At 52.9% G+C, this 22,971-nt stretch overlaps 1 protein-coding gene across 12 annotated transcripts in view; it reads left to right on the top strand.

Annotated features, from left to right (window-relative positions):
* Positions 1-22,971, top strand: part of DAB2IP (DAB2 interacting protein) — a 195,897-nt gene that overhangs the window by 60,806 nt on the left and 112,120 nt on the right. For 2 of the 12 annotated variants that reach the window (XM_081237959.1, XM_081237960.1), the window contains exon 1: positions 7,874-8,042. The exons of 6 other annotated variants lie outside the window; for them this stretch is intronic. In XM_081237959.1, coding sequence (XP_081094085.1) covers positions 7,922-8,042 — 121 coding nt within the window. In that variant the 5' untranslated portion in view covers positions 7,874-7,921. Of the gene's footprint in view, positions 1-7,873; positions 8,043-22,971 lie in introns of those variants that run through there. 4 more of the 12 variants (XM_081237970.1, XM_081237958.1, XM_081237973.1 and 1 more) reach the window with 3 other exon arrangements.

Here is a 22,971-nt window from a genome sequence, read left to right as displayed (position 1 = left end):
ACCTCCCGACCAGCCCCAGGCTGCTGCTTGAAAGTAAACTCTGTAGCTCGTTGTCCACATGTCACATGGAGGAAACCCAGGCCCAGAGAGGTGAAGTCTCTTGCCCCTGGTTCCCTTCTTTAAAAAAAGAAGTGGGCGGGGGGGCTTCCCTGGTGGTGCAGTGGTTGAGAGTCCACCTGCCGATGCAGGGGACACGGGTTCGTGCCCCGGTCGGGGAAGATCCCACATGCCGCGGAGCGGCTGGGCCCGTGAGCCATGGCCGCTGAGCCTGTGCGTCCGGAGCCTGTGCTCCGCAACGGGAGAGGCCACAACAGTGAGAGGCCCGCGTACCGCAAAAAAAAAAAAAAAAAAAAAGGAAGGGGGGCTTTGAGCCCAGCTCCCTTCATTCACCTCATTCATCAAATGTTCATTGAGCGCTGCTGTGCACACTAGGGACATACCTGGGACAGGACTAACAAGGCCCCTGCCCTCATTAAAGTTTGGGGGAAGACAATTAGTGAACAGCTGAATGCACAGATAAGATAGTTTCAGGAAACAGATAAGTAGAAGAAGATAAAACAAGGCAGTGGGATAGGGTGTGGGGATTGGGGCAGAGGTACGTGAGATAAGGTGGCCAGGGAGGCCTCAGAGGATGTGATATTTGAGCTGAGGCCTGAATGGAAGGAAGGAGCTGACATCTGAAGGTCTGGGGTAAGTGTGTGAGGTAGAAGAACAGAATATGCCAAGGCCCTGAGGTGGGGCCATGTGTGTCACCTTAAAGGATTAGAAGGGTATCCAGTCTCATCTATAACCATCTTAGCCAGTGGTTCCTCAAGAAACCTGCTAGGAAACTCTGAATGCTCTCACTGTAGTTCATGGGCATCTAGCTTAGCCCCACCCCTGCAGGCCTGCCTCATGGAGCCAGCCTCCTTTCAGTTGCAGAGTGAGGATCAGAGAGGGCTGTGACTTATTCAAAGTCACACAGCCACACAGCAGCAGAGCTAGGCCTGGAGCCCCGATCCTCTGCCTCCTTGGCCAGGGTTCCCTCCTTACCACTTTACTTCTCCCCTTTGGAGGGGCTGTCTGGGCCTCACCCCTACTTGGATCTATCTCCCCATCTCTACTCCCTGATCTCACCCTTACATACCCCATATAGCCTGCTCCCCAGTCCCCCTCCTCATCCTCTGTTCCAGCCTCACAGTTCTATATGCTGCCCCCAGTATTTACCTTGCTGGTTTCCATCTTTGGGTCTTTGCTCATGCTGCCTGCTCCTCCTCTGCTCTCTACTCAGTCAACTCCTACTTAGCCTTCTAGCTCAGTACCAATGACTCTTCCTCCAGGCAGTCTTCCAGGATTTCTCCCTCTTCCAAATTCCCTCAGTGCTGACTCCAGATCAGATGGACTCAGCCACTTTTCCCAAACACTGCCACTATCTCTCCCAGTCAGTCTTACTGAGAGCCTGCTCTGGGTCAGTAACTGTGCTGACCAGCTCTGGCTGTTCTGCTCTCAAGGAGCCCGAAGATTGGTGAGAAAATAAATAGCCTGGAGGGGCAGATGTGAGCCAGTTTGTCCACAGGGCTTTGACTCACTATGCTATTTGACCTTCCACAGCCTCACAAGGTGTAAGTATCATCATGCCCACTCCATAGTTGAGGAAACAGAGGCACAGAGACGTAAAGGTACTAAGCTGAGGTCACGCAGCCAAGAAGTGCTGATTCCTCACTCCAAATGCCATAGTCTTTCAGCTCCCTGCCAAGATGGAAGCTTCCTAGGAGCTGGCTACTGGGCTGGTTCATCTGTCCTCTTCAGTGGGATCTGCAGGGGTGGAGCGAGACCCCTTCCCCCAGAACCCAGGCCAGTGCCAACCACAAAGTGGTTCGCAGATGACCAGGCAGGTCTGCCTGGGAAGGGAGGGGGCTCTCTGACCTCGCCCTGGGACCATATGCCACCCCCTCCTGTCGCCCAGTGGGTGTGGAGCTCTCTGGCCCCATCAGCTGGACGGGGAGGAAGGAAGCTGGAGACCTGGAGCCTTGGCCCCAGGCTGGGCTGGGAGAAAGAGGAGCTGTGGGCCCACCTGGAGCTTGGCAGCGTTTCTGGGTCAGGGCAGGAGAGGAAGTACGCAGAGAGAGTCGCTCCAGGCCAGGCCATCTGGGCTGAAATGCCGGCTGCTAGGGTGGGGGTAAGAGGGGGGGTCTGGGGCTCAGCCTGGAGAGTGGATCCCTGCCTCCGCCAGCCACAGGATTGGAGCCCCGAGCTTCGGAGCAGTGGGAGTGGAAGGCTGGGCACCTGTGGCCAGAACGCATCAGGCATCTGGGAGGGGTGGTCCAGGTAACTGAGAGGGAAAGGGGGTCTTGGCATCTCTGTTTAAGTCCCGTGGTGGACTGACCCCCAACTCTCATGTGTGACCTCGGGGGAGTCCCTCCCTCCCTCCCATGGCCTCACTGCCCCATCTGCGGGGAGCGATCGAGCTCCACCCTGACTGCTGGGGTGGGAGGGGCAATCAGACCCTCCGTGTTTGGAGAATTGATGCCAGATCCCGGCTTGCGATGAAGCAGGCAGGCTCCTCTGGCCAAGTGGCTGTCCTATAGGGCCCTAGCTTCCCTGGTCCCATCACCTGCTCTGAAGTGTCCTTCTAAACCTGACCTTCCAGGATTTTAGTGACAGGCTGTTGTCATGTCTGAGGGAGATATAGCCTCTTCTCTGGGCTTCTGGAGGGCAGGAGGTGGTGGTTTGGGACTGGAGGAAGTTTCTAGATCCTGATGGGATCCATGGAGGTGAGTGGGGCAGAGATAACTCGTCTTTATTTAACATGTGAAACCTCAGGCCCAGAGATGTCAAGGGCTTCCTTTGAGTTACGCAGTGCCCAAAGAAACAATGACCCCGCCCACTGGCCTTCCACCCTATTAGAGCCCTGCCTCTCCCGAGGGTTCACCCTCAGCCCAGTTTTGGGTGACTTGATTTCAGAAAAACACTCACATACCCCGAGGCTCTGTCTGTGTGTGTTCCAGTGTCCACGCTTGATTGCTTCCATAGTTCCGCCTGTGTTAACAGGGGCAGGGCCCTCTAAGCCCGGGATCATCGAGGCCCTGAGTGGGCCATTTTCTGTGAAGGATGTCATTAAATTTGTTGATGGCTTTAGGAAGTCCAGGGGCTGGTGGAGGTGGTGGACACCTAGTTGGGCCGCGAGCACTCGAGCTTGACCTCTCGGGCTTGTCTCCCCCTTCCGCCATGTCGGAGAGCCCCCGCTCCAGCCCGCCCCATCTGAATGAAGGTCCTATACGTGGTCCAACCTCATTCCCGGATGAACAGTGGACACAGGAAGCCGTCATTGCCTGCCAGACAGGCCACCTCCCATGGCAGAGGCCCATGACCTTAACCGTGAATGTCCCCCGCAGCACTCCTACCCACACCCTGCCCAGGGCTCCAGCGACTCAAAGCTTGAGACCAGCCTGGGAGGCGGATGTGTGCAGGGCTGCCTAGCTGGGGACTTCCCCTGGTCGCCACTGCCCAGCCTCGTCCCGACAGGAAACCTGACAGGTCTGAGCCCTCCAGACATCCATTGTGTGGAGCCTGGTGGGCTCCAGTGTTTCCCCTGTCAGGACTCCATCCCTTCTCACCTCCTCCTGTTCCTTGTCAAAGCTGGCTTTTAAGGAAAGTTCCAGGCTGTTGCCCCTCCTCCATCTCTGCATTATTAAGTCCTGCTCAATCTTAAGACCTTTGCTCTTTCCAGCCTGCCTGAGTTCAAATCCTGACTCCTAGTGCAAGCGGTGTGACCTTAGGGAAATTACTTACCCTCTCTGTGCCCCCAATATTTTCTGTAAAATGAAGGTGGTGACCATCTGTCTCATAAGTTAAATGAGATAATGTGCATAGATAATGCAGACAGTAAATGCTGAATACAGTTTATTGCTATTAAATCCAAACTTCACTCTCTGACAGCCTTTTCGAGGCCAAACTTGTAACCTTCCTATGTTAGAGGTCTTGGACTCTCTGGTCCCCTCCAGGCGTGAGCATCTCTCCTCTCTGAGTGGAGTCTTGTATTAGATAATGTTCATTATAGCTGTTGTTTTCCTCCTGCACAAAAATGGCCCTTCTGGAAAGGTCAGGCCCTTCTGCTTTGCGCGAAGCTGAAGAAATGGGTGATCTGACTTTACACTGGAGGAAACACTGTCCTGGATGGGCAATTTACGGCTTTTCAAGGGTTATTCTGACTATATGCTTTTTTTGCTCCTTCCTCACTGACTGTAAACCTAACAGATGTGAGACTGCACTGGGCTGGACCCCTCCCTGCATCTGACCCCTCCTGACCCAGCCCTGGCCTGGCCTCTGGTTTACCTGGACTTCCAGCCCAACAGGGTGTAATTCTCCAGACCTCTGGATGCTGATGATCCTCTGCCTGCAGGGAAATTCTTTGGGTCCATCCCTCTCTGGTCTTCTCCTGTGTCCTCATTGTTCAAACCTAACTGGTTGGGTGTGGCGGGGATGGCACGTGTCTCTGTTGGGGGCTGAGGCTTCTTTAAAGAGGTGACGTTTGAGCTGGGTCCTGAGGGGTAAGGAGTTCACCAGGTGGGTGCAGGAGGAAGAGCTTCATGGCAGCCATCTGGCCATCAGGGCAGAGGCTGGAGCCTTAGGGGGCTGAGAGCAGATAGATCAGGGTGCATGGAGTGGGTAGGGGCGCAGAGGGGCTGGCTGCTTTGTGACAGAGTTTGGTCCTTTTCGGTACTCTGAGAGTTCACCTTTGGGGGCTTTTGAGGGACACTGAAGGTGGTGGTGGGGTCGGGTGGGATCTGATTTAGCTAGTCTCCAGGTACTTGCTAAACAGGCATATTTTCAGGCCCCATCCAGACCCACCGAATCAAGAGTCTTGGAGGAACCCCAGAAATACGCATGTTCAGTGAGCTGGGGCCATTTGGAGGCGACAGCCTTGATCCTCACGCAAAGCATCACGTAGGGGAGGTGGGAGCTGGGCCTATTCAGGAGACCCTCTGGAGGCAAAACTGAGCTGGGAGAACAAGACCACCGATGGGACTACCTTCCCTGCAGGGCCTGGGGTTCACAGGTTGGCAGGGCCTGGCCCTTGAAGGGGTTTGTTGCAGGAAGTGGTCGGGGTGGGGTGGGGGACATTTTCAGGTGCCCCTCCTCCAGCCTAGGCAGTCTCCGGAAGGGGGGCTGCTTCTGTTTGAAGGGAGGAGGCCACAGGGGCAGCGGGAGGAGGTGGGTGGCTTGCTCCACAGCGGGATTGATTCCAGATGCTCTGCTGGGTGTGCAGGGAGCAGCCTTTGTCTGCCTGCCCATCCCAGGGGTCCTGGACCTCCTCTTCTACCTCCCACCCTGTCCCTTTCCTACTCAGCCCTCCAGCTGGTACCGTGGAGATGTTCAGCTTGGGTGGTTGGCAATGCCCACCCCATCCGAAGGCCAGAAATGCAAAAGCTTCTTCTTCTTCATTAGCTGACCCTCCCTCCACAAGGCAGATAGGTTAGGAGTCTGTAACTTCTCCTTGTAGGCGGGGAAACTGAGGCACAGAGAACGACTTGAGAATCCCAAGCATAAACAGAGTCTGTGCCAGACCTCTGGAACCCAACTGTGTTTACAGATGAGATGCTGAGGTCCTGGCTGCTTTCCCTTCCCTCTACACACACTCAGCTAAATCTGCTAGTTGGGGACCTCAGGCTAAGACCACTTGTCCCAGCCTTAATCAGCTTGATCACTTGATCAGTGTCTTGTCTCCTTCATGGAAGGCTAGGACCTGGCCAATCAGGGAGTTCCTGCTTTGGGGAGGAAACTGGGCCAGGTGAAGTCCAGGCCCTGGGAACAGGATTCTTGTCCCCACCCTGAGCTAGACTTCCTGGGAGTCCTCCTCCCCCCAAAACTGGTGGGCCTGGCTTCGGAGGTTATTCTTTCTGGAAGTGCCAAGTTGTGGGTAGGTGGCTGCGGGAGCCCCAGCTGAATGGGGAGGCTCTGAACTGGGTTCTTGTGTTCTGGAGGAGGCTCGCTAAGAGGGCTCACAGCTTGCCTCTGGATGGAGGAATTGGGTACTACTTTTCCCAGGGGCCTCTGCACTTGTAAAAGAGGCCCCTGGTAATGTCTGCTACTGAAAATGAGCTAGAGCAGTGCTTAACCCAAAGGAGGCTAATGGGGTCCTTGCAGGCCCTGTGGTTTTCCATCTTCCCCAGGGGTTGGCCAGAGCTCTGGGGAGAGGGGCCAGGGGAGTTGATAGCTTCTGACAACCCAGACTGGGTTTGGAGGAGCAATACCCCTCCTGCCCCTCCCCCCTAGTCCTGGGAAGGCGCCTGGCTTCCAGCTGTGATCCAGGCTTCTGACCTGGGGGCCCTCCCCTCGGGCTGAGGGAGCAAGGGAGGGGGTCCCCTTTGTGAGGTGCAAAACCTGGTCTGGATTCTTGCCGACTGCCCCGCCCCCTCCAGGGCCACACCTTTTCAGCTGTGCTGGAGGAGGACATCCAGACTCCTTCAGGACCCACACGTGACTCTCCCACCGACACATCCTTAAGACTACTTGTCAGAACCCTGGCTAAGACCCTTTGCCTCTGCCGCTGAGGCAAGTCAGACCTCCTGTCAGGGCCTCAGTTTCCCCTTCTGTACTTGAAGGGATGGAACTGAGGCAGGTGGTTGTCAGAATAATTTAAAAAATAAATGCTGCTGCAGAGGCTGGCAGGTAGAGAGAGATACCGCAGCCAGTGGCCAGGGTGGTCAGGGAAGGCTGGAGGAGGTGGGCTCTAGAGCAACAGACTTTGGCCAGGCAGAGAAGTCAGTAGGAGGCCAGTCCCTGCTGGGAGTAAAGAGGAGTGAGAAGTAGTGGGGCGGGGGAGTGGAGGTGAGGCTGGAAGGTAGTTTGATTGAGGATAGATCGCTGGAGTCTCAAATACCAAAGAAGGTTCTCTGGGCTTGGGGCTTTTGGACTCTGGGAGCCATGGATGGTTCTTGAGCTGGGGGAGTGCGTGACTCGGAGAAAGCTTTCAGCAGGATGCGATAGAGGGAGCTGGCACCCTCCCTTCTCTAGCCTTGGTTTCCTCTCCCTACAGTGGGGTAGGGAGAGTTCTGCCCTGCCCGCAGTCCTGCTAGAACTGCTGTAAATGCCCAGCAGGAGGGAGACCTCACAGCATCTGAGGTGTTTCATTTGGAGGAGGGTTTAGATCAAAGGGGCAGAAAGTTCTGATTTGGCGAAGACCCGCGGGATACACAGGTGTTCATTATGTTCTCTCTACTTTTTCTGTGCTTGAAATACACACCCTAATTGTAAATATATAAAGGTAATATGCGTATCAAACGGGACGATTTTTAAAGAACAGGCGACTATCCTGCGTGAAAGAGAAGTCTTTCTACCTGCCGCGGCCGGGGGCATGCTGGACGGTGTGTTTGCGGATCGACACGCAGCCCAGTGAGCCTGGGGAGGAAACCGGCCCTGCGGCACCGGCCTCATTCGGACCCTAATCGAGGGTTCCCGGTTCGGAAGCACGGTGCCCTCCTGGTCGCCTTGCCTGCGCCCTGCCCAGTGCCAGGGAGCGCCCATACGCGGGTGTGCACTGCCTATACCCGCCGGCGGGGTGGGACGCCGCGTGCGCCCGGAGGTCGGGCTCTCAGGCGCGGGGGGAGGGCGGTGGCCGTCCTGGGGACCTGCCTGGGGTCCCGGGCACTCCGGCCCGCCTGGCCTCGCCGACTCCAGGCCGGGATTTCTCCCGCACTGACTTTCCGGGCCCGTGCCAGTCCGGCCTCCCGGTCCCCAGCCCCCGCGGCGGGGCCGGCTGCTCCAGGGAGGGCGGGAGGAGGAGGAGGAGTTTGCGCGACTTTGTGGGGCAGCCTCGGCCTCGGCGGCGGCCGCAGCGGCACGCGGGAGAACGCGAGGACGCCCGCCGGGCCGGCCGGAGCGGGCGATGGGGCCCGTGTGAGCGCGCCCAGGCCCGGCCCGGTGCCCGGCGGGCGGCAGCATGTCCGCGGGCGGCGCCAGGAAGAGCACCGGGAGGCCCTCCTACTACTACCGGCTGCTGAGGCGGCCCCGGCTGCAGCGACAGAGGAGCCGCTCCCGCAGCCGGACCCGGCCCGCCAGGGGTAGGCGCCACCCCGACCCCTGACCCCAGGCCCTCCCTAGCGCCGGATCACCGCCTGATGCCCTGGGATGCCTGCGACCCTGGGTCCTCCTGCTGTCTATTTACCCCGGACCCTCTCAGCCGCCCCTTCTGGTTGCCCGGAACTGGGTCTGCTTGTTTCCCACTCCCCCCAGCTTCTCCTCATCCTCCACCCTGGTGGGGAAACTGAGGCTCCGGTGTCCCCTCTTGCCAAGGGCAGGCAAAGGGGCGATCGCAGTTCAGCTTCTTTCTTCCACCTCTCAGTTTTGACCACCGTGCCTCAGTTTACTCAGCAGCGGGGGGGATCATCATCCTGAGCGATCTGGCTTTCCTCCCCTTGCCTGCACTGCCCTGGCCTCTCAGCTTACCTCCCCCCAACTCCCTCTTCGCCCCTCTTGGACTTAAGTGGACTCCCCCGCCTCTTGGGTGGAGGGACACGTGGGTGGACCTCAGGGGGTCCTATCCCAGGGGTCCTTGGCTCCACCGGAGTGGTGGCGGGTAACATCTGTCCAGGACGTCTCTGAGTGGGTGGGCGCCACCTCCTTTGGAATGAGTTTCTCTCTTCAAGGCCCGGAGGCAGGACCCGGAGGGGGAGGTGCAAAGCAGCATTTTCTTTTTCCAGGAACAGGATCCTCAGCTGGAAAGGCGTGTGATCCAGGGGGCTGGGTGGGGGCCGGGACTTCCTTCCATGGCTGGCTAGGAGGTGGGGGGAGGCCCCCTGGAAGGAGGAGGGCTTCGAAGGGGCCCTGGGGAGGCTGGAGTCCCTGGCAAAGGCTCAGGCCCACTGAGGTGCCCGTGGGTGGGAGGGAGGAAGGGGCTTGGGAGCACCTAGTGGGCACCTGGGCTGAGTTTATACCATCAGGTGATCTTGGGAATCTGGAAGGCTGGCCCGGTGCGCAGCCTGACCCAGAGGGGTTTGAGCAAATCTGTGCTTGGAATCTGGTCAAATACCCACCTCTCCGGGCACTGGTTGTGTGGCCTGGGCGCTGTAGTTGCCCCGGAACCTCAGTTTTCTCGTCAGTATGAGGATAAGTGAGGCAGGCAGGCAGTGTACGTTCAGTTGCTTCTCCCAGAATGGGGAAGACTTTTCCCACAGTCAGGGCTGAACAACAATGTACAGGGCTTCCTCAGGAAGTGGTGAGTTCCCTGTGCGTGGGAGGGTTCAAGCTGAGGTTGGGAATGCACACGTGTGTGCTGGGAGTTCAGTCTTTAAGGGTCTCCCAAGGCCTATGATCTCCTCCCCCTTGCCTTTCTTGAAAAGGCCTCTGGCTACTCCCTCCCTCCAGGCTTGGCCTGGGCGATCAGAGATCTGGGCTCAAGCACTGTGACTTTGGGCAAGTCTTTTCCCTTTTCTGAGTCTCAGTTTCTTGAGCTGTAAAAGGGGGCTAGTAGTATTGATACATGGAAGATTCCGTGAGGAAATGGGTTCAGGTTGTGAGAAACGGGAGCTGTACAGATGGCCAGTTAAGCTCAGGTCACCATGAGTCCTCCTGTACCCACCCCACCCCTGCTCGATGCCCCGTGTGACCTTTCCTTCACTCTTCACCTCAGCCCAGCTCCATCCCTGTGGGCACAGAGAGGACCAGAAGTCCCCCTCCTGCTCAGCTGACTGGGCCAGAGACAATCAATACATGTCTGGCCATCGCCTGAGCCCCAGCTCCCAGGCTCGCCTGTGCAGGAGTCACTGCTTTGTGTCCCAGCCTCGAAGGAGCACCCAGCCTGCAGGGAGGGGGGAGGAGACTGTCCCTGAACAGAAGTTACATCTGGGGAAATCAGGGAGAGCTTCACAGAGTAGGTGACATTTGGACTGGGTCTCACCAGATGGGTAGAGTTTCCTTTGGCAGAGGGAGTGGTTGAATCAAATCAGAGTTCAAGCCCCCGCTCTGCACAAAGCCATCCTTTGGCCAGTTACCTCTCCAAGCCTCAGTGACCTTGTCTGGTAAATGGGGCTGGTGAGGGCAGGGTTGTTTAAAGACTGAAAGCAAAGGCATGGAAAGCTGCAAGCCCGCGCTGCCTGGGACTCGGGCCACAGTTGAGTGTGAGCTATGGATGTCCTTACTCTGGACAGAGCAGCAGCTGTGCAAAGACAGGGAGTTGGAAAACCTGTTGGGTGTGTGGGCAGAGTTCATCCCGGGGTGGCAGAGGGCCCGGGTTGGTGGAGGGGAATAGCGGGGAGCAGTGGGCCTCATAAAGGCCCTTGAGTGATGGGGAGTCATGGGTGGGGGTTGGGAGCTGCCTGGCAGGGTGAGAGGTGGAGGTACCCGGGTTGGGGACAGCTAGAGCATCACTGACCTCCCTCCACTAAACTCCCAGATCCCTGACTCTGCCTCCAGGGCTGCCCCTCCTCCTGAGGGCAGCACACCCCCGCCCCCCAGGTGGTAACTCTGCTGGGGGAGCCACCCCGAGGCCTTGAGCTTGTCCTTTCTGACCTCACGCCTCAGTCTCCCCATCTGCAGCAGGGCTTGTTCCCATGAGGGTGACATCATCAGATCCCCAAGGAGGCGGTGGTACCCAGCATCCCAGCCCTGACTGGGCCCTTGCTCCACACCCATTCTGGCCTCTGCCACGAGCAAGGAAGGACAGCGACCGAGAACGCAGGCGTGTGTTTGTTCAGAAACAGGAAAGTGCAGGGAAGAGTTGGCTGGTGGTGGGGACGCGCAGCTGGCCCAGCCAGGAAAGGGTTGTGACCAGACTGCCACCTCTGAGGAAGCTCCCTGCCCACCGCCCGTACTGTCCCTCTGGAGTGGTGGGAGGGGGCTCGCTGCAGACTCGAGACTAAGCCTGTCCCTGGTGGGGCTGCCAGCGAGGGACAGTGTCTGCAGTCCCCCAGGTGTGACCAAAGCAGGGCAGTAAGCAAGCCTCTTCCCTTCTCTGCGCCCTGAGTTCTCCATCTGAAGAATGGGCAGAGTGAATCTGTTGTTGGCAGAGGGGGGCACGAAGTTTGACGATGGCCAGAGGCAGGGTGGAAACAGTGACTTGTGCATGGCAAGGGTCATCTGGCCATTTTGCATTGTGCCTTGTGACCCTGAGTCCGCTTGAAGGCTGGGCGTGGCCCATGAATTTGAGGGGGTCCTGCCCCACAAAAGTGTGTCACCAGCCAGTTTACCTCCCCACCTACCCCGACCAAGGTCAAGAAAAGTTTTGTCTGTCTGTCTGACCTACCTGTACCCCAAGGGCGGCTGGGGAAATACAAGTTTTCTTCTTGCCCTGGATAAAGTCCACCCATTCATTCAACTAGCAAACACGTCTTGAGCACCTACTATGTGCTGGGCATGGGGATGAATTGCGTAGGCTCCCAGCTCTTGACAAGCCCCCAGTTGGTTGGGGAGGCTGGCTTGTTGAGCTGCCCTGGGGCACAGAGCCCTTTTGGGTGTACAGGGCAGTGGTCAGTGGGAAACGGACTCTAGTCCCAGCTCGGTCATGAGCTGGTTATGTGATTCTGGCACATCCCAGGGCCTCAGTTTCCCCATCTGTCCATTGGGGCTAATCCTGTCCTGCTGCTTCACATGTTGGGAGACCTCTTGGAATGCCCATCCCTGTACTCAGGGGAGGTTTTGATTCTTTTCTTCGTGTCTTCATCTGAGTTTTTCCTGAGGTCCAGGCACATGCCAGGCCCTGCCTGGGCGCTGCAGACTTGGCCTATGTTTTCTCCTTAGACGGTCAGTTCCTTCTCCACACCCACACATACCCCATTGCATGGCCCTGTGTCATGGCTGCTGTGTGGTCCCACTCCCCTCCACCTGGGTGTCTTTCCTTCCGAGGTATGCTGGAGTCTGTGTGAGGGGCCTCAGGAGGGGGCTCCCAGGAGCGCTCCAGCATCCCCTGAGGAATGTCCTGGGCAGGAGGTGCCCAGGAGGACTAGGGCTGACCTCCTGAGGTGGGGGTCACCTCCCAGGACTTCGAAGTTGGCAGCTGAGTGATCCAACCCCTGACGTCCAGAGGGGGGGACACTGAGGCACAGAGGGGCCACCTTCACAGAGCGGGGTATGGGACGCAGGGCTTCTGGCCCCCAGGAAGATGGCAACATGGTTGGGGAGGGTGCTGATTTGCCACGGCTGCTTCCTAACTGGGAGCGGTGGCTAGGGAGGGGCCTGGGTGCCACCATAGGGAAGGGCGGGCGCTGGGACCTCTCCATGGGGACCCTGACTTCAGGGAGACCTGCCGAGAGGCCCCTGGGCAGCAGCTTGGGCCCCAGGGGCTAGACAAGCCTGAGCACAGCCCTGAGGGTGGGGGCTGGTTGTACCTTGTGGCCCCCCCAGTCTTTAAATGTCCTTCCAAGGGCCCAAGGCTGAAACCTCTGAAATTGTACATATACTTTTTTCTGCCTTGTTTCCTCCTTTGTTCCTGCTGAGACACCATCTCTCCTTTGGGGATTGGCTCCAGCTTCTCCAGACCTTGACATAACTCAGGTAGTGGAGCTTCACTCCTTCTCACGGCGTGTAATAAAGTTCAAATGACTTCTGTTTGCCGAATGCCTGCTCAGTGCTGGCAGTGAGCTGAGCTCTGTATTTGCCTTATTTAATGCTCACAACGACGCTGGAGATGGATACTGGCATTATTCTCATTTTAGAGGTGACGAAACTGTGTGCCAGAGAGTGGGAGCCTTGTCCAACGTCACGCAGCTCAGAAACGGTGGAGCCCAGCTCTGCCCTACTTCACGTCTTGGGCTTGTGAACGCACGACCTCGCTATCCCATGGGCAGGCGGATCCTTCTGAGGTTAGGCCTTGGCTTTGATAAGGCCACCTCCTCCTTCTATATGATTTGCACAGTTGGCAACTCTACCGAGTGTTCACAACCATCCGCTTCCACAATCCTGACCATAATTCAGGAGGGAGGCAGGGGAATGACCCCACTGGCACCTGAGGTGGGGAGGGTCCATCCTCCTCGTTGGGCCCTCTGTCTGCCTGGGATGACTCAGGCCATCCCTCAGGCCCAGGCTCTCCCCCGGCCCCCACCCTTGTATCCTGCTCCCATTCATGCGTACCAGCCATGTCCTTTTCCCTGGGCAGGTCACAGGTCTTACAGACTTAGCCCTGTTTTTCCACCAAGTTCCTTTGTGCTGAGTGTTCAGCATCCCGTGTTGTGAGGTCCCTGGAGACCAGCAGACAGCTTGAGGCCCACTTCCCGGAGCTGTGTAGGTCCTGGAGGGCGGCCAGAGGCCCAAGTTCATCTGCTGGAATGTCAGCTTCTTGGCCTTTGTGTTTCTGGCGCATCCTCATCACCTTTAATAACAAGGAAGGTAATCGCTTCCTTTTACCCAGCTGACTGTGTGCCAGGCCCTGTGTCAAGAGCTTCACCTGACTATCTCGTATCTCCTTTCACCTTTCCAACCCTCCTAGGAGGTAGGGGTCATTACCATCACTTCCCTTTGCCAGGTGAGGAAACTGAGCTCAGGGTGTGGAGGAAGAGGCAAGGATCAACCTGAGGCCACCGGACTCCCAAGCTCACGCTTAGGAGCACGCTTCAAAGGGTCAGGTCTGGAGCTCTGATTCCTGGGCGCTCTTTCTCTGCCCCGTTGTGTTCTGTACTTCCTGAAACCTGGTGGCACAAGGACAGGCCCGGAGCCTGCTTTGCTCAGCTGCTGATGGGGGAGGTTGGAGGGATTGACCTGTGTGGCCCTGGGAGCTAACTGTTCCTCTTGACAATTGGAGAAACTGAAGCCCAGAGAGCCAAGGCCACTTTCCCGAGGAGGACGTTAAGGAGAGATCCAGGTCTGGAATCCACAGCCCTTTGCATCCTATTTTGGTGTTGATTTTGTTTGTTGCTTTTCCTAATGTCAGCCTAGATCGGGACACTGAGGCAGCTAGGCTCCTTGCTGGGTCTTCTTGGCGGGAGGGAATAGGGGTTGAATTCCCGTGTAACTTGATACAAATGTGCTCACATCCCCGACCGCATACGTGTTTTGCTTTGAAATGACACGCAGCCTCTTGACTATTTTTAAAAGAAAAGCAATGGCTGTGATATTTCCCCTGCACCTTCCTCTCGAGGCCACTTGGTTAAATGTCAGGAAAGGGAGAGTATTTCCTGGTCAGGAACATTAGGAGCTTGCTGGGAGCTGAAGTTTTGTTTTGTGTTAAGTAGGTGTTTGGGGAATCGGTTCCCAGCCCTCCCCCGCCCCCCCCCCCACCCGCCGTTCCCTGGGAAGGTTGTGTTTGAGTTGCTGGGAGGAGGGATTGGAGAGGGAACAGCCGAGATGCCCGTGCGTGGAGTGGCAGGGTGGTTATTTTTAGCCATCCCGATCCAGTAGAGACATTTCAGCGTTTGTTCAATATTTAATTATCCATCTGAAATTGGCCCACGTGGCCTTGAGTTTGGAAGTGGCTGTCTGTGCCGTGATTTCCTCTGATTGCATAAATAAGGAAGTGAGGGGAAGCGCAATAACCCTCCAAATAATTCTAATAAAAAAATAAAAAGAGTAGACTCGGTACTCAGAAAAGACAGGCTTGGTTTCACAGTCTAGACAGACCACCTGTACGTTAGCAGGAAAGATGAACCCGTGAGGGTGCCTAGCATGCCCTTGGAAATGCAGCCGTGCTTGGTCTGTGAATTCCAGACTCCACAGCTGCCTGGGTTTTATTTGGGATGGGTTTCCCCACCTCCACCAGGTTCCTGTGTTGACTTTGACAGCTGCCAGGTACCCGAGAGGAGGTTTGGGGATTTTGCTTTTGGAAGTCTTGTTAGCTTTTATTTCCCTCCTCTCTTCTCCCTGACAGACAGGAGAGCACTGTCAGCATCTGGGCTGTGTTATTTCTTTTCTCTTGGCCCTTAGGGGTGATGTGTTGACACGGCTGTGAAATGGAAAAGGCAGAGCACAGGGGGGACGATGTGGCTGCTGTGAGGCTCAGCCCGCTCCCCTAAAGCCTCTGGTGGATGAGGGAGAAGAGGGGAGGTGAAGAGAGTGGGGCTAGAGGGAGCCAGGCAGCCAGGGATGGGGCTCCTTTTGGTGTCCTGCTTGGCTTGGGGACTGTAGAACTTGGGTTTAAAGGTTGGAAACCAATAAATTGGCAATCTGGGATAGTCTTTGGGAAAAGCGGTTTTCTATCCATTTATCCCTCTATCCTGGGGACTGAGTTTGGGTCAGGTGTGTGGCCAGGGCAGGAGTCCTTCTGACTGCACCATAAATGCTGGTGACCTCAGGCAAGTCACTAAACATCTCTGGGCTCAGAAGCACTTTGAACAAGTAGATGTGAAACAACATAGGGTATCATTATAGGCGGGGTGAGTTGTCATTATCTGTTCACCCAAAGCCTGAGGGGTTAATTGCAGCTCTATTAGGGCTGATCTAGAAATAAAATGTGATGCTTGTGGGAATCGGAGCCATCCAGATGGCTCCTTGGCATTCCCTTCCCCCAGAGGCTGCTACAAGTGTCATTTGTACTTGTTCAGAGCAGCAGAGCTTTAGTGAGCCACCTACTGTTTGCAAGCCCTGTGCCAGGGGCTGCCGTGGAGGATACAGTCAGCCCCCACCCCCAGGGAGCCGGGCTTATGGGGAAGGTAGCCCTGTAAGCGGGTTGGCAGATGGTGTGACTGGAAGGGTAGGCAGGGCCTTGGATGGTGAGCCATGAGGTTGGAACTCCCCCTGGCAGGCCACACGGAATCAAAGGGAGAATTCTGAAAATAACAGTCATTATAATAGCACCGACTTCCATTTTTTGAGCACTTAGCACAGTGTAGGTGCCCTTCTAAGTCCTTTGCGTGCATCATTTCATTAAGTCCGCATTCTCACAGGTAATTGTATCAGCTCCATTTTGCAGATGAGAAAACTGAGGCTCAGACTGGTTAATTAACCTCCTCAGCATCACCCAGCTACTGAGTGGCAGAGTTCAGGATGTTTCACTCTCACTGTACTTACCAGAACTGCAATTTAGGAAAATGATTTTAAGCAACCAGCAAGCTAGACTGATGTGGTCCGGGGAGCAGAGAGAGTGGGTATCAGTGATCACAGGTGACTATGTTGGCCGTCCTGTTATAAGAGGCAGTGGGTTTGAGCGGGGAGAGAGAGAGGTCAGGGGTCATCCTCACAGCGAGAGGGGTGGGAGCTGGTGATGGGATAGGCCCAGGCAAGTGGGGAGGGTTTGGGGTGAGGGCGCAGCAGAGCTGTGGGCATGGCTGACAGGCCTGCCCTGACTCTTGATGCTGCAGGGGCGGGAGGGGGGCACCAGACTGGGCGGGAGGGTGCCTTTGGGGAGTAGCTTCAGAAAAGTGGTGGAAAGATACTAGAGGCTGCAGGAGGTCAAATGGTTGAGGGGTGAGGGTGGCAGGCAGAACTGGACATTGCTGGAGAAGCTGGGTGGCTATGGAGGTCTGAGGGAAGCCTGGGTTTCCCGTTAATTGTCTGTGTGGTCAGTGTTCCCCCTGGTGTCTAGGAAGCTGTTCAAAGCTGCATGTTAGCAGCAAGCAGGTTGGGGCCCTGAGGGCCCTTCCCCAGCATCAGTGGCAGCCTCTGAGCCCTCCTGGGACAGGACCTTGGGCTTCAGAAAACCAGGGGTGCAGCCCTCCGGTCCCACCCCCAGAGGGAGAGCCATTTGCAGAGGGAGGGGCCAGTTTAAGGAGTGGGGAGCGCGGGGGCTGGGTGCTGGGGCAGCCCTTCATGGGGATGTTATGGAAGAGGCTCCTGGGTCACTGGTGGTCCCCAGGGGAGACCACCAGCTATGGGCCAAATCACTCCATCTCCTCTTTTTTCTATTGTTTTTTTTTTTGCAGTATGTGGGCCTCTCACTGTTGTGGCCTCTCCCGTTGCGGAGCCTGTGCTCTGGACGCGCAGGCTCAGTGGTCATGGCTCACGGGCCCAGCCGCTCCGTGGCATGTGGGATCTTCCCCGAACGAGGCGCGAACCCGTGTCCCCTACATCGGCAGGCGGACTCTCAACCACTGCGCCACCAGGGAAGCCCCTCTTTTTTTTAAAGAATATAATGTTTATGTTAGTGTTTTTCCCCTTCTCCCCCAACCCCTGGGATTATAAAAGTAATAAAGTAATAAATATCCATTATGCAAGAGAAGAAAATAAAAAAATAACCTTTAATTCTAGCACCCAGTGATAAGCTCTGGGAGCATTTGGAAGGTGATTTCCAGGCTTTTTCCCTTCTTGAAGTTTTTGAAAATTCTAAAATATTTGAAAGTATAAAAAGTGTAGAAAATAACATTACAGACACCCAGGTACTCACCTCTCAGGTTTAGCAAATGTTAACATTGCCATGATGGCTTCTCTTTTCTCTTTTTTTCTTTTTCTTTTTCTTAGAAATAAAATGATTCAGGTACAGCAGGGGGTCGGCAAAGTACAGCTCACAGGCCAAATCCCACCTGTTTTCATATAGCCCACCACCTATTTTTGTATGACCTACAAGCTAAGAATAGCATTTACATTTTTCAAGGGTTGAAACAAAAATCAAAAGAGGAATAATGTTTTATGACGTGAAAATGATCCGAAATTCAAATTTTCCGTGTCTATAAGTAAAGTTTATTGGAACACAGCCCCACTTATTCATATTGTCTGTGGCTGTTTACATGTTACCTTGACACAGGGTTAAGTAGTTGAGACAAACCTAGAATATTTGCTCTCTGACCCCTGAGCTACAGCTAATGCCTCCTACGCTCTCCCCAGGGATAACCAGCCTCCTGAAGACGGTGCATGTCCTGCCCACGTGTGCTTTTACACTTTTACTACATTTGCAAATGTTTCAAAATGTGTAGTATTGCATTGTGGGTTTCAAAAATGGGTACAGAGAAATTGCACACGCTAGAGAGGAGCAAACGCACGTCTCCACGCTAGGACCTCCTTATATCCTGAATTCCAGCAGTACAGATAAATGCCAGCTCTCCGCTGGGCCTGGAATAGGCCCTGGGGCTACAGAGTCACAGGAGAAAACTCAGGAGTAAAAATGGAGAAGGTGACACTTCAGGCTAAATTTCCTAGAAATCCTCAGAAAGCAAAGGAGCAAAAAGAGACTCAGGGAGGAGAGAACCCTTCAGTCCAGGTAATTAGTCCTTGGAGTGACTGGGAAACCCAGAGTTTTTGGAAGGCTGGGGAGTCTTTGAAAGTGAGGTGTATGTCAGGATGAGGAATAGGAAGTATGGATGGTCAAAGGCAATTGTTTGTTTTTTAAAGATAAAAAAAATTTTCTTGGCTGCGTTGGGTCTTCGCTGCTGCACGTGGACTTTCTCTAGTTGCGGCGAGAGGGGGCCGCTCTTTGTTGTGCGCGGGCTTCTCACTGCGGTTGCTTCTCTTTGCTAAGAAGCATGGACTCTAGGCGTGCGGGCTCAGTAGTTGTGGCGCACGGGCTTAGTTGCTCCGCGGCATGTGGGATCTTCCCAGACCAGGGCTCGAACCCGTGTCCCCTGTATTGGCAGGTGGATTCTTAACCACTGCACCACCAGGAAAGTCCCAAAGGCAATTGTTCAGGGACTCAAGTAGAGGGGCTTAGAGAAGAGCTGGTGACAGTGTCTATAGATGCTGAAAGTTTGCAACAGTTACACTGGACTGTTATCCATGAGGCCAACCAGGGACTAAGGGGTGAACACTTGTGCTGTCCTTTTGGGAGGCCCTACCCAGAATCCTGAGACATAGCTGGGAGGCACATCTTCTCAGCGCTTCCCTCCCACCTTCTGAGAACCAGGAGCCTGACCCCTCCACGTCCCCTCTGAGGAATTCTTGTGCCCCCACCAAATGCTCTACGTTGAGGATTCCCAGGGTGGGGAGGTGCCCTGGACCCCAGCCCTCCACAGTCATTTCCATGCCTCTCTCCCAGCAGACCCCACCCCCGAAACAGTGGGCAACCTCCATTGACTCTGAACCACGTCCTGCACTTAAAGACAGCTTGAACTCTGATCCTGATTCCTTTTGAGAGATAGCAGATTATCGCAGTTCCGTAGGTTCATGACTTCTTCCCTTCCCCACACCCAGCATCAGGGGACCAAAACATGCAGTCGAATGAGGCATCCCTTATCTCTTTCTGCCGTGTAGCGGGGCTGGGATGGCACCTGGAGATTCTACGTAGAGAGAGGCCAAGGGCAGGGAGGACATTCAGCCTTCCGGGGGACTTGGGGCCTGTTATCCTCTCACTTATCTCTCCATGGAGGCGCTTTCCCATCCTGGGGCAGCCCTTCGATTCAGAGCTCGCCAGGCTCAAATCCTGCCTTCTGCATTTCTTAGCCGTGTGGTCATCATCCTTTCAGCTGATGTTTCTGAACTTCAGTTTTTTCCTGTTAAAGTTGAAGCTGATGTTTCCTACTTTAGGAGTCAGCTTGAGGATAAATATACACGTACGGTGCAGTCCTGGTCTCTCTTAGATCTGTTTCTCCACGTTTCCTGGTGGTTCATTTTTATTACATACAAATATCCAGTTGTTCTGCTGCTAAATTTGTTGAAAAAACTATCTTTTCCACCACCAATTTATCTTTGTACTTTTTTCGAAAAATCGATTGACCACATGTATGTGGGACTATTTCTAGACTCTTTTTTCTGTTCCATTGATCTATATGTCTATCCTTTTGCTAATATCACACTATCTTGATTACTTTAGTTACATTTCAAGACTATAAGGTATGTCTTGAAACCAAGTAATATAAGTCCCCCAACCTGTTTCTGCTTTCTCCAGATTGGTTGGCTCTTTTAGATCCTTTGCTTTGCCATCTAAATGTAAAATTGAGCCTGCCAGTGTCTTTAAAACGCCTGTAGGATTTTGACTAGAATTGCATTGAATCTATAGATCAGTCTGGGGAGAAATGCCATCTTAACAAGACTGAGTCTTCCCAGTCCTTCAAAGTGGTGTGTCTTTCTGTTTATTTAGATTTTCTTTAATGTCTCTCAGCAATATTTTTAAAGTTATTAGCCTTGTACTCGTTTTGTTAAATTTATTCCTAAGTATTTTTGATACTCTTTGTTAATAACTATGAAGGGTGGAGATGTTACCCTACTTGCTAACTAGCAACCTAGCCTGATAGAGTTTCCCGGGTGCCGGCAGAAGACACGAGACTCCTGGGTCAGAGACAAAGGACTCTATGACTCATGGCCGGTAGCATGAACTTCATGTTTGCATCAATTTTCTTTCCCTCCAAGTTCCTAGGGCAGTCACAGGTGTTTTTGTAGAACGTAAAACAGTCTGCTCTTTTGTTTTGTCAAATTATAGCTTCATGTTCCTTATAGGACCTAATGTACAATCTATGCGTCAACTGTTCCTCAAGCTAAATATTACACAAAGAGCTGAAATTCAGTTTGCTTTAGTATTAAATCATTAAATTAGAAACTTGGAGATTATTTAGTTATTGAAGTATAGTTGATTTACAATGTTCTGTTAGTTTCTGCTGTACAGCAAAGTGATTCAGTTATACATATATATTTATTCTTTTTCATATTCTTTTCCATTATGGTTTATTGCAGGATATTGAACTTAGTTCCCTGTGCTATACAGTAGGACCTTGTTATTTAGAGATAATTTAAAATTTGAATTCCAAGCTGTCAAATACAGAAAGGTAAAGAGAGTTTTAAAGTTATACATAAAAAATCAGTATGTACACACTTAAAACTTTATGCCTATTTTAAGTTGTTGGAAAACTGTAAGACTTGTATAGCCACGTTGTTCTAATTTAATAGTGTCTTTGTTTCTGAGGAAAACAGAGCAACTTCTACACAGTCTATTATGCTTTTATAAACTGTTTAAAGGTACTTTTCTATTGTCATTTTAAAAAATAAAGTGCTAATTCCAGCTCTCACGCCAAAAAAAAAATAATATAGTTTTTGAACAAACACTGAGTCCTGAGGTGGAATTTTGGGGTAAAAAGAAATCATTTATATTTTCTGAATGAAATGAAAAATGAGTGAATTTAATTCTATGCCTGAATATTTAGGGTTTGATAATCATGATTCTCTCTGGAGTGCTGTTGTTGGAGCTTATATACCCTAAAGAAGTTTTAGTAATGTATTTAGTATCTATACTAAGGATAAATACACAGCGTGTGGAGTGACTATCCAAAGATAAATATTCTCTATATACAGATGTGAAAACATCTCTAAACTACATTATAAAATAACCAAGAAAGGTACCATATACTTTCGTGGTTTTCCAACCCTTTTACATATGTTGATTGATAACAAGTGCATTGTAGAGAAAGAAAGAAGTTTACATTATATAGGGTCATGAATATTATGTTTCCCAAAGGAAGCTTTTCTCCTTTTAAGGCAGCCATCGATTTGGAAAAGGGACCTTGAGAGTCCCCAGTCCTGGATCAGCCAATGGTGTGATGTCACTACCCCTCCATTTTTACTAGAATAAGTTGAACCTTGATCAGTGAGTGTATTGGCTTCCTATTGCTACTGGAACAAACTACTGTAAATTTAGTGTCTTAGAACACACAGACTTCTAATCTTACAGTTCTCAGGGTCAGAAGTCTGAAATCAGTTTCTCTGGGCTACAACCAAGGTGTCGGCAGGACTGCATTCTCCCTGGGGGCTCTAGGGGAGAATCAGTTTCCTTGCCTCTTGCAGCTTCTAGAAGCTGCCTTGACCCATGGCCCCACCTCACTCCCACCTCTGCTTCCATCACCACATCGCCTTCCCTGTCTTCTCTGATGCTCCTGTCTCTGTCTTATAAGGACTCTTGTGATTACATTGGGCCCTCCCAGGTACTCTGAAATAATCTCCCCATCTCGAGATCCTTAATCACGTCTTTGAAGTCCCTTTTGACATTGAAATCCATTGATATTCATGGATTCTAGGATCAGGATGGGCTCTTTGGGGGCCATTATTCCGCCTGCCACAGGCAGGTAAGGTTTACTAACCTCTAAGAACCACGTCGCCTCCTTCTTCCAAAGACGGATGGGGGGCTTCCCTGGTGGCGCAGTGCTAAAGAATCTGCCTGCCCACTCAGGGGACACGGGTTCGAGCCCTGGTTCAAGAAGATCCCACATCCGTGGAGCAACTAAGCCCGTGCTCCACCACTATTGAGCCTGCACGCCACAACAACTGAGCCCGCGTGCCACAACTACTGAAGCCCGCCCGACTAGAGCCTGTGCTCTGCAACAAGAGAAGCCATGGCAATGAGAAGTCTACGCATTGCAACGAAGAGTAGCCCCCGCCCCCTGCCACTAGAGAAAGCCCACGCGCAGCAACGAAGACCCAATGCAGCCAAAAATAAATAAAATAAAAACTAAAGATGGATGGCCAAAGTTTGAATTGGAAAAAGTGTGTGTAGGAGACCTACCAACATATCAGTGCACTATTTTGGCAAGCTCACTCTTCATTTGGCTAACTGTTAAGAGCAGATAAGAACAGTACACATGTGCTTCACACACACACACGCGCACAGATACACAGTGGCATCAGCTGGACTGCCATGTCTGCAAAGTTCTAACACTCTGAAGGTTCCTTGACCTGCTGCCATGGTGATCTTACCTTTGGCTCTTCCTGCAGTTCATCCGGCCACTCCTGCAGTGGGGGGGGAGGGGAAGTTGGGACACCAGTTCATTGGCAGGTTTACGCTTGGGGAACTTCGTTCCCTCACCCACGAGTTTGTTTCTAAATCTAATTTTTGGGCTTTCCTGATCCACTTTCTCTAACTGGTCATTTGGGCTGCTGTTGATTTCAATGTCATTTGTTTTGTTTTCTGATTTTGTTTTTTCTCTTGCTTCTTTTCCTTTTTCCTATTCAGATGTATTCAGAGGGTACAATTTGTACTGAATCATCATACCACCTATTTCTAGTTTAATTTTACTATTAGTTTTATAGTAAAAGGCTGAATTATTCTTCATTCAGCAAGTGGTACGGTTCCCACCCATAGCCCATCCCATTCTCCAAAGAGTATCTCTGATACTTAGTTTTTGAGTACTGTTTATGATATTGTTCTATGTAAGTGCACACACATACAAACAGAAAGTAAAATATCATATTAGTTTAATCATGTAGACAGCAAATGTATTT

Source organism: Mesoplodon bidens, assembly GCF_964165515.1.
Source record: "Mesoplodon bidens genome assembly, chromosome: 6".
NCBI lineage: Eukaryota > Metazoa > Chordata > Mammalia > Artiodactyla > Ziphiidae > Mesoplodon > Mesoplodon bidens.
This window is presented reverse-complemented; position numbering and strand designations above follow the sequence as displayed.